This window comes from Equus caballus, chromosome 7 (assembly GCF_041296265.1).
Source record: "Equus caballus isolate H_3958 breed thoroughbred chromosome 7, TB-T2T, whole genome shotgun sequence".
NCBI classification, from domain to species: domain Eukaryota; kingdom Metazoa; phylum Chordata; class Mammalia; order Perissodactyla; family Equidae; genus Equus; species Equus caballus.
Genome location: NC_091690.1, coordinates 25,954,845 through 25,971,828, shown reverse-complemented (window position 1 = coordinate 25,971,828; position 16,984 = coordinate 25,954,845). Strand labels below are relative to the sequence as shown.

General features: G+C 50.9%; 1 protein-coding gene across 5 annotated transcripts in view; it reads left to right on the top strand.

The window, feature by feature from the left end:
* Nucleotides 1-16,984, top strand: part of DSCAML1 (DS cell adhesion molecule like 1) — a 339,853-nt gene that overhangs the window by 309,809 nt on the left and 13,060 nt on the right. For all 5 annotated transcript variants that reach the window (XM_070272833.1, XM_023644895.2, XM_023644893.2 and 2 more), the window contains 3 exons: nucleotides 1,617-1,772; nucleotides 8,778-8,917; nucleotides 14,519-14,672. In XM_070272833.1, the coding sequence (XP_070128934.1) occupies nucleotides 1,617-1,772; nucleotides 8,778-8,917; nucleotides 14,519-14,672 (450 nt within the window). The remainder of the gene's footprint in view (nucleotides 1-1,616; nucleotides 1,773-8,777; nucleotides 8,918-14,518; nucleotides 14,673-16,984) is intronic.

Sequence of the window (16,984 nt, the reverse complement as noted above, 5' to 3'; positions counted from 1 at the left end):
TCTGTGGCGGACCACAAAGGGCTCCTATGAATTTGTGTCCCCAGACCCTGAGCCTTCTGCCACCAGCCCCCTGGCCCCTCCCTTCTTTCCTGGAAGACCTCCAGCTCCCCGTCATCTCTCCAGTGCAGCTGCCCTCCCCTCCCCTACCTGGATTCTGCCCTGCCCAGACACACTGCACACAGGCAGCGTCTTTCCCTGCCACCACTTCCACTGCCTCCTCCAAAAGCATGGAGGCCTGGGGCTCAGGGCTGACCTCTGACGGTCTCCCAAGTTCTTGTGCTGTGAGATGGCCTCACATATTTGTGCTGATGCAGGTAAGGGGTGGTCCCTTGTTTTCTAGAACCTGCTTCCTCTTTTCTAAGCCTGAGGGCTTCCCCAGCTCAGTTCTTCAGAGGAGAAAGGAATTGGCCTCTCTACTCTCCAAAGGCCACCTGGATTATTGACCACACTGCCCCCTTACTGTCTCTTTCTCTGGCTCCAGTTCTGGATGGGTCCACTCTGGTTTCTGACCTCCTGGGAAAGGAAGGTCCTGCTGCTCAGGCCTCCAAGGTTCCCCCCGTGCTGACCCAGAGTCCCCTCAAGGTGGGCAGGGTGGTCTCACCCTCTGGACCCTGGCAGACTGCTGCACGCCCCTGGCCCGGCCCCCTGCCTTGGGCCCTTAGCCTGCACCGGGCCCCCGGCGAGGTGCTGGGGTGGGTTTGCAGGCATTTGTCTTCTACAAGGCCTGTCCTTAGCCACTGTCGAGGCCTGTCTTTCTGAAATCCCAGTAGTCCAGTGGGAGGGCTGTCAGCTCAGAGCCTGTCTCTTTTCCTTCTTCTAAGACCCTGGCCCTCCCGTGGGACCCTCTCCCTAAGCTCTTCTTCAGAGTCTTCAGTAAGTTCCTTGGCACAGCCAGGATGATGGGTCTTCACTGAGCCAGAGGAAGGCCTGGCTCTTCCTGGCTGTGGCTGTCAGCTCCACCAGCCTCGCCCAGGTTCCCTGTGCAGTCTCTTTGTTGGGAGGGTGTGATCAATGGTGGGGAGAAGGTCATGGGGACTTAGCCCCTCCCACGACTGGGAGTTCAGCGTGCTGGCCCGGGAGCAGTCAGAGGCAGGGGAGGCAGCCTCGGCCTCAGACTGTCACAAGTCATCCCAGGATGACACACTGCCTGGGGAGATCTGAGAGCCCAGGAGGCGCTGGGGCAGCCAGGAGGAATAGCTGCTCACCGTCCTGCCTGGCTAGGCCCCCTCTGGGTCCAGGCACTCCTGGGGCCCCTCACATGGAGAGGGGGTTGAGTGGAGGAGGGGGAAATGTTGCTCGGAGAGATGGAAGTATTCTAAATGGAGAATATTAAGATGAGTTTGGTGCAAGGTTGGCTGGAGGCTGAGGCCAGGCCGGCATGTACCTCTCATCCTAGTTGGGTCACTCGGGGAGAGATGTGGCCTGAGAGCAGTGCCCTAAATCTGCCTCCACGTACCTTGAGGTGGATGGTCCTCCTGGGTGCCACCACCATGGAGTCGAGGTCTGAGCCCAGTGGAGCAAGTCCTGACAGGAGCCCAGGTTGGCGGAGGGGCAGTGGCAGGGGGACGGTGTGTGGCCAGCCTGAGCCGCACTCAGAGGTTGCCTGTCTGTGGCAGAGTGGGGCGAGATGCAGAACATCACCACCACACGCGAGCGGGTGGAGCTGCGAGGCATGGAGAAGTTCACCAACTACAGCGTGCAGGTGCTAGCCTACACACAAGCCGGAGACGGCGTGCGCAGCAGCGTGCTCTACATCCAGACCAAGGAGGATGGTGAGTCCTCTCCTCCGGCCCAGCCTGGCCTCGGCCCAGGGGGGCAGCCTCCCCCAGGGCAGGTGCTGAGCCCTGCCCTCGAGCCGCCCCACTGCTCACCCCCACCTGAGGAGAAGGTGAGAGCAGAGCACCATCCTTTCTCCTGTCCCTTTGATTAGTGGTAGGTAGAACTCTGGAACCCTGCCCTGGGAGAACACAGCTTACCGTAGATGGTGGCAAAATGCCTGGACTCATGCATAAACATAAGCAACCATAACCCCCTCCCCCTGCAGCACTGGATCAGAGACCACATCAAGCCTCTCCTCCCACCCCCACCCAAGGGCATCCTTTTCGTGGCATCTGCTCCCTGCGAGGTTCAGCCTGGTTTCTTCTGGATACAGATGGTTGGGATTGGAGGAGGACAGAAGCCTCCCCACACATATTGCAGGGTAAGGACTTGGCAGTCACCCTGCAGAGGCCCCAGAAGGGGCCAGCCGCTGGCCTCTGGTGTGCTGGGGGTGCTCTCAGGGAGCGAATGGGATATGCCTCCATTTGGAGCTATGATCTCAAAGCCCTTCTCAATGGGGCCAAAACTGGAGGAAAACCAGAAATAAGGAGCCAGACCTCAAGGGTAGAGTGATGAAGAAAGAGGGTGGGGGAGGCTGAGAGCTGAGTCAACCCAGGAGAGAGCAGGTCGGGAGAAGGGCCACATTTCCAACCGGGGCCCAGAGTTGCACACCTTCAGGGGGCCTCAGTCACATGGAGCACCATGTCCAGGAGGTGCCATGTATGACCCAGCACAGCTCTGGGCTCCTGCCCCCAGCCTTTCCACTTTCTTCCTCACACCACCACCCCGCCCCCCATCACTTAGTTGATTCTAAATGTTCTGAGCCAGGTGCTGTATTACTAGAAGAGTCAGTTTATGTGAAGAATGGCTGGCACACAATAAACGGTAGCCATGACACTTAATAAAGCATCGCCATCCTTGGCATTATGGCTTTCTTCCCACTCGGCCTCAGCTTTTTCAAAGGATGCAGAGACCCACACTCTAGGTCCTACCCATACAATTTGGCCGAAGGTGCTGGAAGGGTTAGAGGAGCTGAAAAGGAGCCACTCAGGCTGGGAGTGATGGTGGAGAAGTTCTGAGTGCAGCCCAGTGCTCGGCGACCAGACCAGCTCCCGGCTCACTGCACCCCACTCTCCCTAAGCCCCTCCCCTTGCCTCAGATCAGCCCCCTCCCCCACTGAAGCTCTGAGCAATTAAATATTTACCACCTGCCTGCCCTACTTTTCCTGTCGTTAATCCCCTCATCGAGCTTCCTGGGACAGCTCCAGGCATTGCCACCTGCTTGTGTGGAGACCAACAAGGATGGTGCTCAGAGGGGCCTCAGGGCCACACACACACAGGCACCTTCCCAGCCTCTAGAAATGAACCACTGGGGCCCGCAGACCTCTTGCACCCTATTCTGATAAAAGGCCTGAGCTATAAGCTCCTCCACGTGTTTGACTGACCAAGGTGAGGCCCCACGAGGGAATCCAAAGGTCTGGGGGCACCGGCACCCTGCATGGAGCTTTTAACCCTCCACCCTAGGGCTGCCTGTGGAGCCACACACAGGGACACACAGGCAGGGCCAGGGCCCCGAGGCAGCAGCTGCACAGAGTAGAAGGCGCACTGCTAAACACAGCAGATGTGCCTGCCCCGGCCTGTCACTATTGGCAAGTCACTTAACCTTTCTGAACCTCAGTTTCCTCATGATAAAATGGGGACAGCGATGCCTCATCAAGTTGTTATAAGAAGTAAGTTAACAGTAAAATCCTTTTTAAAATGTCAAGTGCTAGCAAATGAGAGTGACTTTATGACTACCAAGGTGCTGGCAATGAAATGACTACTTCTGGTGCACCCCGGTGGCCCTAAGAGAATCCGTCCGTGCCCCCAAAGGGAGGCCTGGGCCAGAGGGAATCCACTGTCAGATGAGGTCTCATTCAGAATGGCTGTCATAACTTGACATGTGTGTGATGTGCTGACATAAGCATGAGTTAACCTTCCCAAAAGCCCTATGAGTAGATATTATTTCCATCTTAGAGGTAAGAAAACTGAGGCCTAGAGAGCTAAGCAACTTGCTGAAGCTAGTTGGTGGCAAATCCAGGCTTTCTGGGCTCTCTATCCTCTATTTTTTCCCTTATACCACTTGTATCAGTTAGGAAGCTTTGGGTTGGGAGTAAAAAAAGACGTAAGCAATAAGCACATTTACCATCACACATAACAAGAAGTCTCGAGTAGGGCAGCTCCGGGGTTGGTTAACCAGTGGTTCCCATCTTTCTGCTCTGCCATCCTCAGCATGTCGTGATTTCAAGATGTTCCTCCCATGATTTCAAGATGACTGCAGCTCCAGGTACCCCACCAGACCAGACAGAGTTCAGAGTGAGAGAAGCAGTCTCCTCCTGGGGGCATGCCTCCCTTGGGAGTGAAGGAAACCTTTCCCAGACACCCCTTCATCAGATTTACCCCATTTCCCATTGGCCACAGTGGGGCAACATGCCTCTTGCTAAGCTAGTCACCAAAAGGGGAATGGAATTATCACGTCTGACTTACCCCAAGCATGACAAATCCTCTGGGGTAGGTGATGGAGACAGCTTTCTCTGAAGGGTGGAGGATCATGGGTACCCAAGCAAAAATGAGGTTCTGTTTGCAAAGAATAGGAAGGAATGATGGCAGATGGGTAGGCAGACAACCATGCCTGCTCCACCAGCACCATCTCAACTCCACCAGGTTCTCCTATTTGTAGGTGGCAGTTATTATAGTTATTTCTCAGCTGACTTGGAAAGCAGACAGGTCCATGCTCCAATTCCAGCTCTGCCATGGAAGCTTGGGCAAATATCCTAACCTGAAGACACTGTGACTCCCTACCTACCCCCTCTCAAAATTTTGCATTTTTCCAAAGGAAAAAATTATCAGGAAATTTAGAGAAAAGCAAAAGAAATAATGAAAAAGCAAAAGATAAAATGAAAACATAAAGTCAAGCTCATTTCTTAAGCCCAGATCTCTCCATCTAAGCTTGGTTTTAGGCTGGCTTGGCTAGACTCAGTTCATAAGCAACAACACCTCTTGCCCGCTGCTTTCCTCCCCTGTGAATACCAAATCTAGCTGCATGGCCTCAGAGTGCACAGTTGAGTTGGACTTTGGACCACTTTAAAGATCTTTAACTGAAGAAGAGGCTTGACTAGACCCATGTTTTAGGATGGTGACTCTTGTAGAAGTATGGAGGACTGATCACAGAAGGGAGTAGGGGGGTAAGGACTAGGGTCAGAGAGGCCTGTCAGAACCTCTGGGCACTAGGCAGAGAAGAAGGTGTGTGCTAGGGTAGCAGCAGTGAAGATGAAGGGAGGAGGAAGGACAAGTTCAGAGAAACATATCAGAGGATTTCCACTTCCAGTAAGGGTGGACTAGACAACTCAAACCCACTCTCCTTCTTGCTGAGAACGCTAGGAAATCTGGATGAAATATTTTGTAAAACACCTTCTTGAAAGCATCAGAGGGCTGGCAGGAGAGTGATGAATTACTGGGCCAGAATCCAAGGGAGAATGGAGACCCAGGAGGTGAGCTCTTTGGAACAGCTCTTCCCCTGGGGGACGTTTGCTGAATCTGGAGGCAGTGGCTGAGAAGCTGAGCAGCACTGGAAAGCCAGGAGTTGGAGACCAGGGTCTGCCAGGGGGGCTGGGTCTGTCTGGTGAACCCCCCTCACTTTGAGTTGAGACCGGATTAAAAGTGGACCCCAAGCAGACAGCTCAGCTTTAGATCATCTCAGTCCTGGAAGTTATATTGAGGCAACCCCAGGTTTCTAGTGCCCCAGGTTTCAGGTACCTGTCAGAAGCAAACATGAATTCTCTCTTTAGGAAGATTATGTCATCGGAGGCATCAAATTATTTCCACAAACAATTTTGCAAATTATATGTCTGGCATACAATAAAAAATAATGGGGACAATGTGAACAAATCCAGCAGGAAAAAAAGACAACAACAACAGAAAAAAGAAACAGACTCACAAGGATTCCAAACATAGGTTTTATTAAATTTGGACTTTCAAATAAGTATTCTTAACAAGATTGAAATTTTAAGGGAATTAGAAACTATCAAATGGAAAAATCTGGAAATAAAAACTAATACCTGAAATTAAGAACTCAGTAGATAGGTTTAATAACAAATTGGACACAGCTGAAGGGATAACTAGTGAACTGGAAGATAGGTCAGAAGGAAATATCCAAATGAAGCACAAAAAGACAAATGAATGGAAAATAAAGGAGCAAGTAAGAGACATAGAGCAGTGACTTTTCAAACTTGACTGTGCGTACAAGTCACTTGGGGATCATGTTAAAATTCAGATTCTGATTTTGTAGGTCTAGGGTGGAACCTGAGATTTTGCGTTTCTAACATGCTCCCAGGTGACGCTGCTGCTTATCTGTGGACCACTTTCTGAATATCAAGAGCATAGAGGATGTGAGAAGAAATCCCAAGGAAGAGGAGAAAGAGAATGGGCAGAAGATAAAATGTCTGAAAACTTTTCAAAACTGATGAAAGACATCAAGCCACAGATGCAAAAGTTCTACAAACTCCAAAGGCAATAACTTAAAGAAATTCACCCCTAGGCTCATCATAAGAAAGCTGCTAAACCACAAACCCAAAAAGAAAAAATCTTAAAAGCAACCAGAGGAAAAAAGACCAGTTACTTTTAAAGGAGCAACTATTAGATTGTCAGCTAACTTGTCAGAAACAGCGGAAGCCAGAAAACAATGCAATGGCATATTTAAATTATGTAAGGAAAATAGTTACCAACCTATGATTTTATACCAAGCAAAAATATTCTTCAAGATTAAGATGAAATAAAGACATTTCCAGAAAAACAAAAACTGAGAGAATTTATCACCAACATACCTGCTCTAGAGAAATATTAAAGGATATCCTTTAGCTAGAAGTAAAATGATCCCAGGTGGGAACTCAGTGATGCAGGAAAAAAAGAAGAGCAATTAAATGGTGAATATATGGGTAAATCTAAATTAATATTGACCGTATAAAATAATATGATACTGATGTCATCTTGGGGAGAGTCTAAAATATATACAGAATTAAAATATCTAACAATGGCCTATAAATTGGGAGAGGGTAAATGGAAGTTCTAAGTCCCTTGAATTGTCTGAGAAGAAAAGTGTCAATTGATGTTTGACTTTGGTAAGTTAAAGATTCACGTTAAGTAACCACTAAAAGTAGTGAAAGACTGTGTGATAACCAAACTAATAGAGAGGGGGAAATAGAGTATTTTTTTAATACTCGATTCAAAAGAGGGCACAAAAGGAAATCAAAAGAAAAACAGAATAGGTGGGACAAATAGAAAGTATTTAGTAAGATGAGTTATTGAAACCCGAATGAAACAGTAATTGCCTTAAAGATAAATTGACTAAATTATTCAATTAAAAGATAAAGACTGGTAGACTGGCTAGCAATGAAACAAAACCCAAATATGCACTGTTTACAGGAGACACCTAAAACATAAAGGTATAAAAAGGCTCAACATGAAAGGATGGAAAAAGATAAAGACATACTGTACAGAAGTGTCCAAGAAAAGACTGGGATATAAATATCAGACATAGGATGCTGGAAGGCAAAGGGCATAGAGCTAAAGAAGGACATTTTGTTATGAGGAAAGACCCAATTCACTAGGCAAATAAAAGTGTTCTCGATTTGTGTGAACCTAATAACATAACCTCAAAAGATATAAAAGCATAAACCGACAGAACTATGAGGATAAATAGACAAACCCACCATCATAGTGGGAGATTTCAATGTACTTCCCTCGATAACTGATGAGAAAAAAAGTGTGCAAGGGTAGAGGAGATCTGAACACAACAGTTAGCACACTTGCCCCAGTGGCCATCCATAGACCCTGCACCCCACAGCTGCAGAGTCACCCAGCAGAGGTGTCTCAGGGAGGGAGGGTGTGGTCAAGGATGATTGCCAGGTTCTGGGCTCAGGCCCTTGGACGGATGAGGATGCTGTATCTAGTTATTTTATCTAAGCTAAAATTGCTGCCCATATATTAGAGTAAAAAAAAAAAAGCAAATTGAGGTAGGCGCTAGAAGCTGAGCGTCTGGAACAGGCAGTGCAAATAATTGTTACAATTTATTGAGTGTCTTCTATGCGTTAGGCCCTGTGCCAGGTGCTTTATTTTAATTAGCACCAATTCTCACTACAATGTGGTTGTTTAATGCGGTCGTTACTATGTGCATCGTATAGATGGGGAAACTGAGGCTCAGAGAGGTAAAATAAGTTGATTAGGATGCCTACTCTCAAAGGAGCCTAAAAGCTCCCAAGAGGGAAGACAAGTGCACAACAATACACAAGACAGATGAAGACGGAGCGGGTGGGCTGAGAATAGGAGGCTCCCAGGCAGACCCCTGGGGCCCCAGCTAGGCCAGGCTTTCCCTCCTGAAAACAGAGAGGGCCAGGCCAGCACCCCAAGAGCAGTGCCCTGGGCACATGGCAGGGAACAGTCACCCACAGGCTGACCACCAGCCCCGCAAGAGGAGGCCCACTCTGTGAGTGTCTGGAGCCCCCAACCTCAAGGAGTTCAGGGCCAAAAGAGCGGAGTGACCAGTATATTTGTTTGGCCGAAACACAGGGTTATAGTTAGGGCACTGGGGTGAGGGGCCGGTTAGGCTCATAGGGATGAAGATGACTTCCTCACGGGTTCTGTTTCTTTCTTGTGCACCTAAGTCCTTGGTTCTGGCCAACCAGTTCTGAAGCTGGCCGCTCCTAGTGCCTCCATCTCAGAGACCTTGTCACAAGCCCAAAAGGACCACCTTTCTCCTCCCATCTGTTTGCCATGCTGGAACCACCTCCTTTAAACCATAGCTCAAGGAGACCTCCTCCAGGAAGCTCTCCCAGATCGACCTGCCTCACTCTCCCCACCCTGTCATTCTTTCCCAAAGGCTGTGCTCCTCCCTTCATATACTGACCTGGTCTTCTCCCTGCTCAGTTCCAGGTCCCCCAGCTGGCATCAAAGCTGTCCCTTCATCTGCCAGCAGTGTGGTGGTGTCTTGGCTCCCCCCTACCAAGCCCAATGGAGTGATCCGCAAGTACACCATCTTCTGCTCCAGCCCCGGGTCTGGCCAGCCGGTAAGTGGGGCCCAGGGCTGAACCATGAGAGGGACAGAGAAAGGAAAAAGTACCCAGCAGATCAGCTGGCTTCCAAGCCAAACCCTAGGACTGCTTACATCTGTGCTTCTACCTGGATTCATGGATGAGAATGGTTGCTGGTCACCCAAGAGTGGCTGAAGTCTTACCCACTGCCCGTCTTGGGTCAGTCCTCTGTGCCAGGGCTGCAAGACTGTCACAAGTCCTGGAGGCTCCTTTGAGTCAGGGATCAGGACCAAGCAGGGGTGAAAGGAAGGCCAGGGCCTCGGCTCGTCTGATCTGGCTGACCAAGGAAGCTCCTAGCAGGCCCCAGAGCTGTTGACTGGGGACTGGCTGGTGCATGGCCTCTGGAAATGAACCACTTTTCAGCATGGTCGGCCTGGGCTGGGAGGGATGCTGGAGATCTGCCCTGGGTGGCCCCACAGCATGGAGCCAGAGAGGGGTCAGAGAGGATGAGGGTGGGTGCAGTGGGATATGCACCCATATTCCATTAGATGCATCCTTCCCTCTGCCTCTTTCCTCATCTCCAGCCACTCGGCCACAACGTTCTGCTGGGTGAGTACTCTGGAGCACACCTGTTCTAGTTGCGAGAGCAGGTGCAAAGATAACGATACCTGCCCTGCGAGGGCTTCTAGTCTAGTGAGGGAGGCAGAGGGGCGTGCACTGGAGGGTCGTGAGTACTGTCTAGGAGATGTGCTCAGGGCAGGGAGAGCCGTGAGCAGGCGGAGGAGGCCAGCTTCTCCCTCCCTCAGCAGCTTGGGAGGTGGCAGCAGCCGGAGCATCTGCAGATGAGCTGCTGGCAACCAGAAAGGCTGCCCTGAAATTGCTGGGTAATTGTGTCATCATCTCCTCCTCTTCTCTCTGCTTTCCTGTGGTCTTTCTGAATTACCCTCTGAGTGGTAGGTGACCCAGCTCCTCGCCAGTGAGGCCAGAGTTCTATTACCAGAGGGGAAGCCCAGAAATGTCTTTTCAGTGACTCCGTCCCCTCCTCTCCTCACGGTCACTCCCTCACCTGCAGAAAAGCACACATATCATGACTACAGCTCCATGAATTTTCACAGCACACCCAGGCAGGGAACAGGACACGCAACACCCAGAAGACCCCCTCGTGCTCCTTCCAGTCACTCTCCCACCCCCGGGTAACCACATCCTGACTTCAGATTGGTGTTGTCTCTTTTTGTACATTATATAAATGGAGGCATACCATGTGGCTTCTTTTACTCAACATTATTTTGAATTTGTGCATTTCATCCATATTGTGTGTGGTGTAGATCCTTCACTCTCCCTTCTGTATAGTTTTCAATTATGTGCTCATATCACAATTCATTGCTCCATCGTGCCATCCATTGACGGGCATGTGGGTAGTTCTCCATTGGGAGTTCTTACAAACAGTGCTGCTGTGGACATTCTCATACGTGTGTCTTGGAGCTCCTGTGCGTGCGTTCCTGTTGGGTGCCTACCTAGTAGAGGACTGGCTGGGTCATGGGGTCTGCCCAAGTTACGTTAAGGACACCTGCCATTGTTGGGTGGTTGTGCCAATTTTCCAATCCATGCTTTCAGTCATGTCTTTTGCCCCTCTTTCCCTTCTCCGCCTGCCCCTCCCACACACACACGTTCAAGGTTCTCATCACACTAAGCTTGTCACCGTTCCAGACACCCACTATGCCATTTCACACTGCTATACCTCTGCCTCTGCTGATCCCTCTGTGGCATGCCCTTCATCCTCTGTCATACAGTGCACACATCAGATGGCAATTAGCTGTTCACATATCTGTCCCCTCACTGGTATGTGGGGTCCCGTGAGGACAAGGGCAGCATTTTTTCATCTTTGGGTCCCCAGCTACCGAATACTGTGCGTGGAACATCATGGTCACTAAACACATGTTTGATGAATGAATTACTAGCAGGCTAGCAATTGCAAAGCCTTAGACACTGGGCACGCTTCCCTCCATGAGTGGATGGGAGAGGGTCCTCATTCACAAGCTGGGGTTTGTGTAGTCATTTCCTCCTCTGATAATGAAGCCTTTCAAAAGGATTGGTGTCCAGGAGCGCAGCCTCCTCATTAACTCGGGCTTCAGGAGCTCCCAGTTGACTGGCTGGGGACCCCTCTGCCAGGCGCCAGAGCAGAGCTCCGGGTCCCCATCCCCTCCTCCTGCTGCTGGAGACCCTCAGAGCCTCCCACCTTCCTCTTTACGGCCTGAGCACGCAGGAACCTCCTCCCTCCTGGGGACATTCCACACAGCATCACACAGGGGCCCGCTCTGCTAGTGCGATGAGAACTTCAGCTCAGCCACATTGCAGGGGAGGGCCTGGGCTTAGTGAGGGACCCGGGGACCTCACCACCATGTGTGACCGTGTGATGCGATCTCTTTGTGCAAAGATATTCCAAATTCCAAACCACTGCTTTACAAATTCATTTATGCAAGAGCTCCAGGAGTGAGTGCTGGGGGTGAGGCCACATGTGTGTATTCGTGACAGTGCCAAACCATGGATCTGAGTGTGGGGTTGGAGGCAAATGCATGTGAGTCCGAGTGTGTGCGTCCATACTGGAGTGTAGGAACACTCATGTGCGGAATCCTCCGAATGGATGCAGGAAGCTGCATATGGTGTCGGCTCCCAGGAGGTTCTGCCCTGGGGGCGGCCAGAGCCACCCTGAGTCCTGTTCGAAATTTTACCAAACATTTTAATACGTTTGTTGTTGTTCTCTGATTATCAAAATAATGCAATTTTATTGCAGAAAATTCTATAAATAGATAAAAGAATAGAGAGGAAAGTAAAAATTACTTGTAGTCTCATTCCCTAAAGATTGACACTGGCAATGCTTTGGTACGTAGCCTTCCAGTCTTTCATCTACATATATTGTAGAGTTAGGTTTTTTTAACAAAATTAAAATAAAATTTTACATAATGTTATATAATCCGTGTTTTTCATGTAATATATATAGACACTTTTTCACACCATCCAAATCTTCTTTTAAAGGATGATCTTGAATGCCTGTACGTACATAATCTATTTAACCAGATCCCCCATTACTCTATATTTAATCTGTTTTCAGATTTTCACCATTGTAAATAATGATTCAGTAAGCATCCTTCATGGAAGTCTTTATGCATGTTCTCTTAGGGTAAATTTCTATAGGAATTCCTGGACCGCAAAGTGTATGAATATTCTTAAGGTTTGCATACACATTTGCAAATTACCCTTCAGAAGGTTGGCACCAATTTATGCTTCCACCAGCCATTGTAAGTACATACTTGTTCTTGGCACCCACACTAATCCAAGGTATTATATATTTTTAATTTTTGCCAGTTGGATTTTTTTTAAGTGTCTTAAGTTATATTTCTTTGATTACTGGTTAGGCTGATTATTGTCCTATGTTTATTGGCTATTTATTCCATCTTTGGGGAATTGTCAATTTATGTCCTTTGTCCACTTTTTATTTGGGTAATTCATAGTTTTTTCTTATTGATTTATGAGTGCTCTTTACATGTTAAGGATAATAACCACTTTTACACATATAGGTTGCAAGTATTTGCCAGCTCATTGCTTGCCTTTTGATTCTACTTTTGATGTACCATAGGTTTTCTTTTTATATAATTTGAATTTATCAATCATTTCCATTTATGATTTTTACCTTTTTTTTTTAATTAGAATGACAGATAAGTATTTACCTATACTTTCTTCTTTCATCGTTTTACCTTTTTTTTTTAACCTTTGATCCACTGGAACTTTATTTGGGAGTGTGGTTGTGTGTTTTGAAAGTGATTTCAGGAGATTCTTGGGGAGTCCAGGTTATAAGGAAGACACCCAGGATCTGAGTAAGACGCTAATACCTTCAAGGGGAAACCAAACCTTTCCTGCCCTGTGTAAACACAAATGTACACCCGGGTACATGCTGACACACACAAGCAAGTACACTCAACTTTTCTCCATCCATGCACACACATCCCTTTGCCCTCACAGAAATATGAGCCAGGAGAAGAACATGTCCCAGTGTCAAAGAACTTGCACACCCCTGGCTTCGTGTAGGTCTCACTGAAACCACACAGGGTGGGCAGAGCTGTATTGCTTTCTTAGTTTGCAGGGGAGAAAACTGAGGCCCCAGGGACCATGAGAGACAGTCTGGGTCATACACCTAGTCAGAAGGGCAGGCAGGTGCTGAAGCCACTGCCCCACCCACCTCCTGCATGGGTATGAACTACAGATATGCACTCAGGCCCCCAAGGACTTCCCAACTACCAGGGCTCAGGGTGGCTGTGCACCCACCCTCAGCAGGGCCCTCCTGGGCCCAGGCCAGATCTCCATGAGGGAGGCAGGAAGAGGCATTTGCAGGATCTCTGGATATTGTGTGGATGGCGGTGCCTTCTCCCTAACATGTCCCTGCAGACAGCCTGGGTGGGACCCAAAAGGGTGCTTTCTCCTGTTATGTCATTGGGCCCCTCAGCCCTCCCATGGGGCACAGACAATGTCCCTCTGTGACCCTGTGTCTGTCTGGAGACCTGTCCTTCAGCGTGCGCATGCCTCCATCTACATGTCCTTGTGCGTGTGAGCGTGTGCATGTGAGCGTGTGTGTGCAAGATCCCGTGACTGCAGAGATAACTAATTATTAGCTCCCTCTGGCCTCAGGGCCCCCCATCTGTTCCAGGGGCTCCCCTCCCTCACTCGACTTCCACCCTGATTTCAAAGAGGCCCTGGTGCCTCCTTTCCCTTCCCCGCGGCTGACCAAAAAATAAAACAAAATGAAAGTCAGCCCCATCCCGCCTGCACCCGGGAAGGGGCTGACAGGAGGTCTGCAAACTAGCGCTTATCAAAAGCGCCTTCTCAAATTCATTTCAATATCTGAGCCTCTGGTTTCCAAGGCAACATAATCTTTTCATCAAAGCAACTGGTAAAACCACTGGGATCCGATATTGTTTTGTTGGCAACTTGTCAAAACTGTCATTTGGTTAAAAAAAATTTATAGATTTATATAACCTACAAATATATACAGTGATCTATACCACTAATAATCATTAATGAAGTGTTGCCCGGCGAAGCTTTCATAGTTCCCTCTCCCGCCCCTTCCTCCCCGGCCGGTGTGCCACCTACAGAATGATGGAGTGGTAATTAGACAGAGGGCTGGGAGGTGACTCTGAGTGGGGACAGGCTGGGGGAGCCTGTCTACAACTCTAATAAGGCAAACACAGTACTTCAGCCGCTTCCCAGAGACGCCCTTTTCTTGGGGTTTTCCTGGGACCCTCCTTCCTGCATCCTCCCTTCTGCTGACTCCCTCAACCTCTCACTGCAAACACTCACATTCCCTGGCCTGGAGCCACAGTTGCCGGTGCCTGGATCACTCAGAGGTAAACTGAGGCTGATCCAGCAACACCCCAGAGCAGGCCCGTCAGCTCCCAGGGCCAAGCCCCGTGCAAAGTCTGTTCGCTGTTGCTCTAAAACAAGGAAGGGTAAATGCAGGATCCTGCCTCCGCGCCCCCCCACCCGGCCAGTGCCTCCTCTGAGCCCAGGGTCCCCAGGAAGATTGGAGTTGGAGGCTGGAGGCCCGAGGGTCCCTGTTCTCAGTGTTGCTTCGCCTCCGCCCCGCAGGCTCCCAGCGAGTACGAGACGAGTCCAGAGCAGCTCTTCTACCGGATTGCCCACCTAAACCGGGGGCAGCAGTACCTGCTGTGGGTGGCCGCCGTCACCTCCGCCGGCCGGGGCAACAGCAGTGAGAAGGTCACCATCGAGCCTGCCGGCAAGGGTGAGCAGCCTGGGGCACAAGCTGCCTGCCGGAAGCCCCCTGCTAGAATTCTGGTTCTCCCCGAATAGGGGAATAGGGGATGTCTCCCCTCTACCCTGTCTGTGCCCTGGCTGCAAAGAGCTGGCCAGCCACCTGCCTCCCTCCTGCAGCCACCAAGACTGGGCCTCTGCTGCCCCCTGACTCCCAGACAGCCACATAGCAGGCTCGAGGCAGCCCCACTACCCTCGGGGCGGAGGGCATGGTGCACCCTCATCCCCCCTCCTAACTCTACTCCAGGGCTGAAAGAAGGGCGAGTTAGCCCCACCCCCAGCCCACAGGGGAGCCTCCGTCCCAGTGCACAGCTCCTCCAGAGGGGGCTGGGGGATGGGGGTACCCTGCTTCCACCGAGCAGAGAGCTGCGCGGGGAGCCCCCTCATTCCAAAGCCCGGACACCACAGGCAGAGGCGATCCCACTGATGGCTGATTCAGTCGATGAACGGATGTTTACAAAGTGCAGACCCTGAAGGGGGCTCTGGGCTGGAGGCTGTGCACAGGGTGAATGAGACCGTGTCGTTCTTAGGGGGTGTCCCACTGGATCCCCGACCTGGGCTTAAGGGTGGCATAGGGGCACATGCACCCCCACTTTACAGGGAATGGCAGTTTGAGGCCTCAACCCCTGATCAAGATAGAGCCAGCAGGACAGAGTCACTCGGCGGCCCCCTGTGCCACCCTGGGGCACGGGCATTAGCCACACAAGCCCGTGAGTTCAGCTCGTCTGCTTTGACTCCAGGCCTCCCTGGGCACTTCCTCTTGGCCCTGCCTCCTCCCACAGCCACCTGACTCTCTAGCCTTGGCGCCCAGGACTCGGATGGGGTGTTGCCTGCCTCAGCCCGGCCACCCTTCTGGGGTGACAAACTTCCTTTGGTTGGAACACGAGCGGCATCAGCCCTCCCCTGCCGCAGCTCAGAGTCAGCCAGCATTCAGCTGAGGGCCTGCTGTGGCCAGGGGCCTCCACCTGCCCTGCCAGTAGGGTCTGTCACCCCATGGTACAGTTTAGCACTCTGAGGCAGGAGTGGCATGGCCTACAAAGACAGCTGAGAGCTGTGGGTGGCTCTTCTGGTAGTTTCTTATCTCTCCTGGTCCCCATCCTTCCTCCCAGGGGCACGACCATCCCCTTCTCCTGAACTCATCTCCTTCAGGAGGGAAGGGTCCTGGAGCCTCCCGTCCTCCCGGGACAGCTGGCACTGCCCAGAGCCGGGTCCAAGGGCCTGGGGGCTCAGCAGAAGGCTCGCCTCTTCCCTGTGGGTGTTAAATAGAACCCTCCCAGAGGCTTTGCACTTCCCAGAACACGGTCACACGTCTTCCCCTTCTGTCCTCACAGCAGCCCTGTGAGGTAGGACAGACAAGCGCCCTGTCCTCTCTCCCCACACACACCCACTCACACACACACTCACTCACACATTCTCTCACACACCCACTCACACACCCACTCACACATTCTCTCACACACACATTCTCTCACACATTCTCTCACACACACCCACTCACACACACGCTCACTCACACATTCTCTCACACACCCACTCACACACACATTCTCTCACACATTCTCTCACACACACCCACTCACACACACGCTCACTCACACATTCTCTCACACACACCCACTCACACACCCACTCACACACACATTCTCTCACACATACACTCACACACCCACTCACACACCCACTCTCTCACACATACTCTCACACACCCACTCACACACACATTCTCTCACACATACACTCTCACACACCCACTCACACACACATTCTCTCACACATACACTCTCACACACACGCTCACTCACACTCTCTACACATACATTCTCTCACACATACACTCACATACACACTCACACACATGCACACACACATCCAGACACTCACATACACTCACTCACACATACACATTCTCTCACACATGCACACACTCGCTCACACATACACATATACATTCTCTCACACATACTGACACTCATGTACACACGCACACACTCATTCACACATACACATTCTCTCACACACAATCACACACACATACCAAGACACAGAGAGGTTCAGGGAGCCAGCCCCAGCCACGTGGCAGAACCAGGTGTAGAACCAGGTCCCTAGAGATCCTGGCACGATCCCCAAGGCCCCTGAGACGTCTCTCTGCCCCTGGTGGAGGCCATCTTACCTTGGGCCCCTCTGCTTAGATCCAAGTCCCTCTGGCCACCAGGCAGTCGTCACTGCCCATAGCAGCCCCTCCAGACCTCCCCGACTCTCCAAGCCCCGTGGCCGGGCACGGCC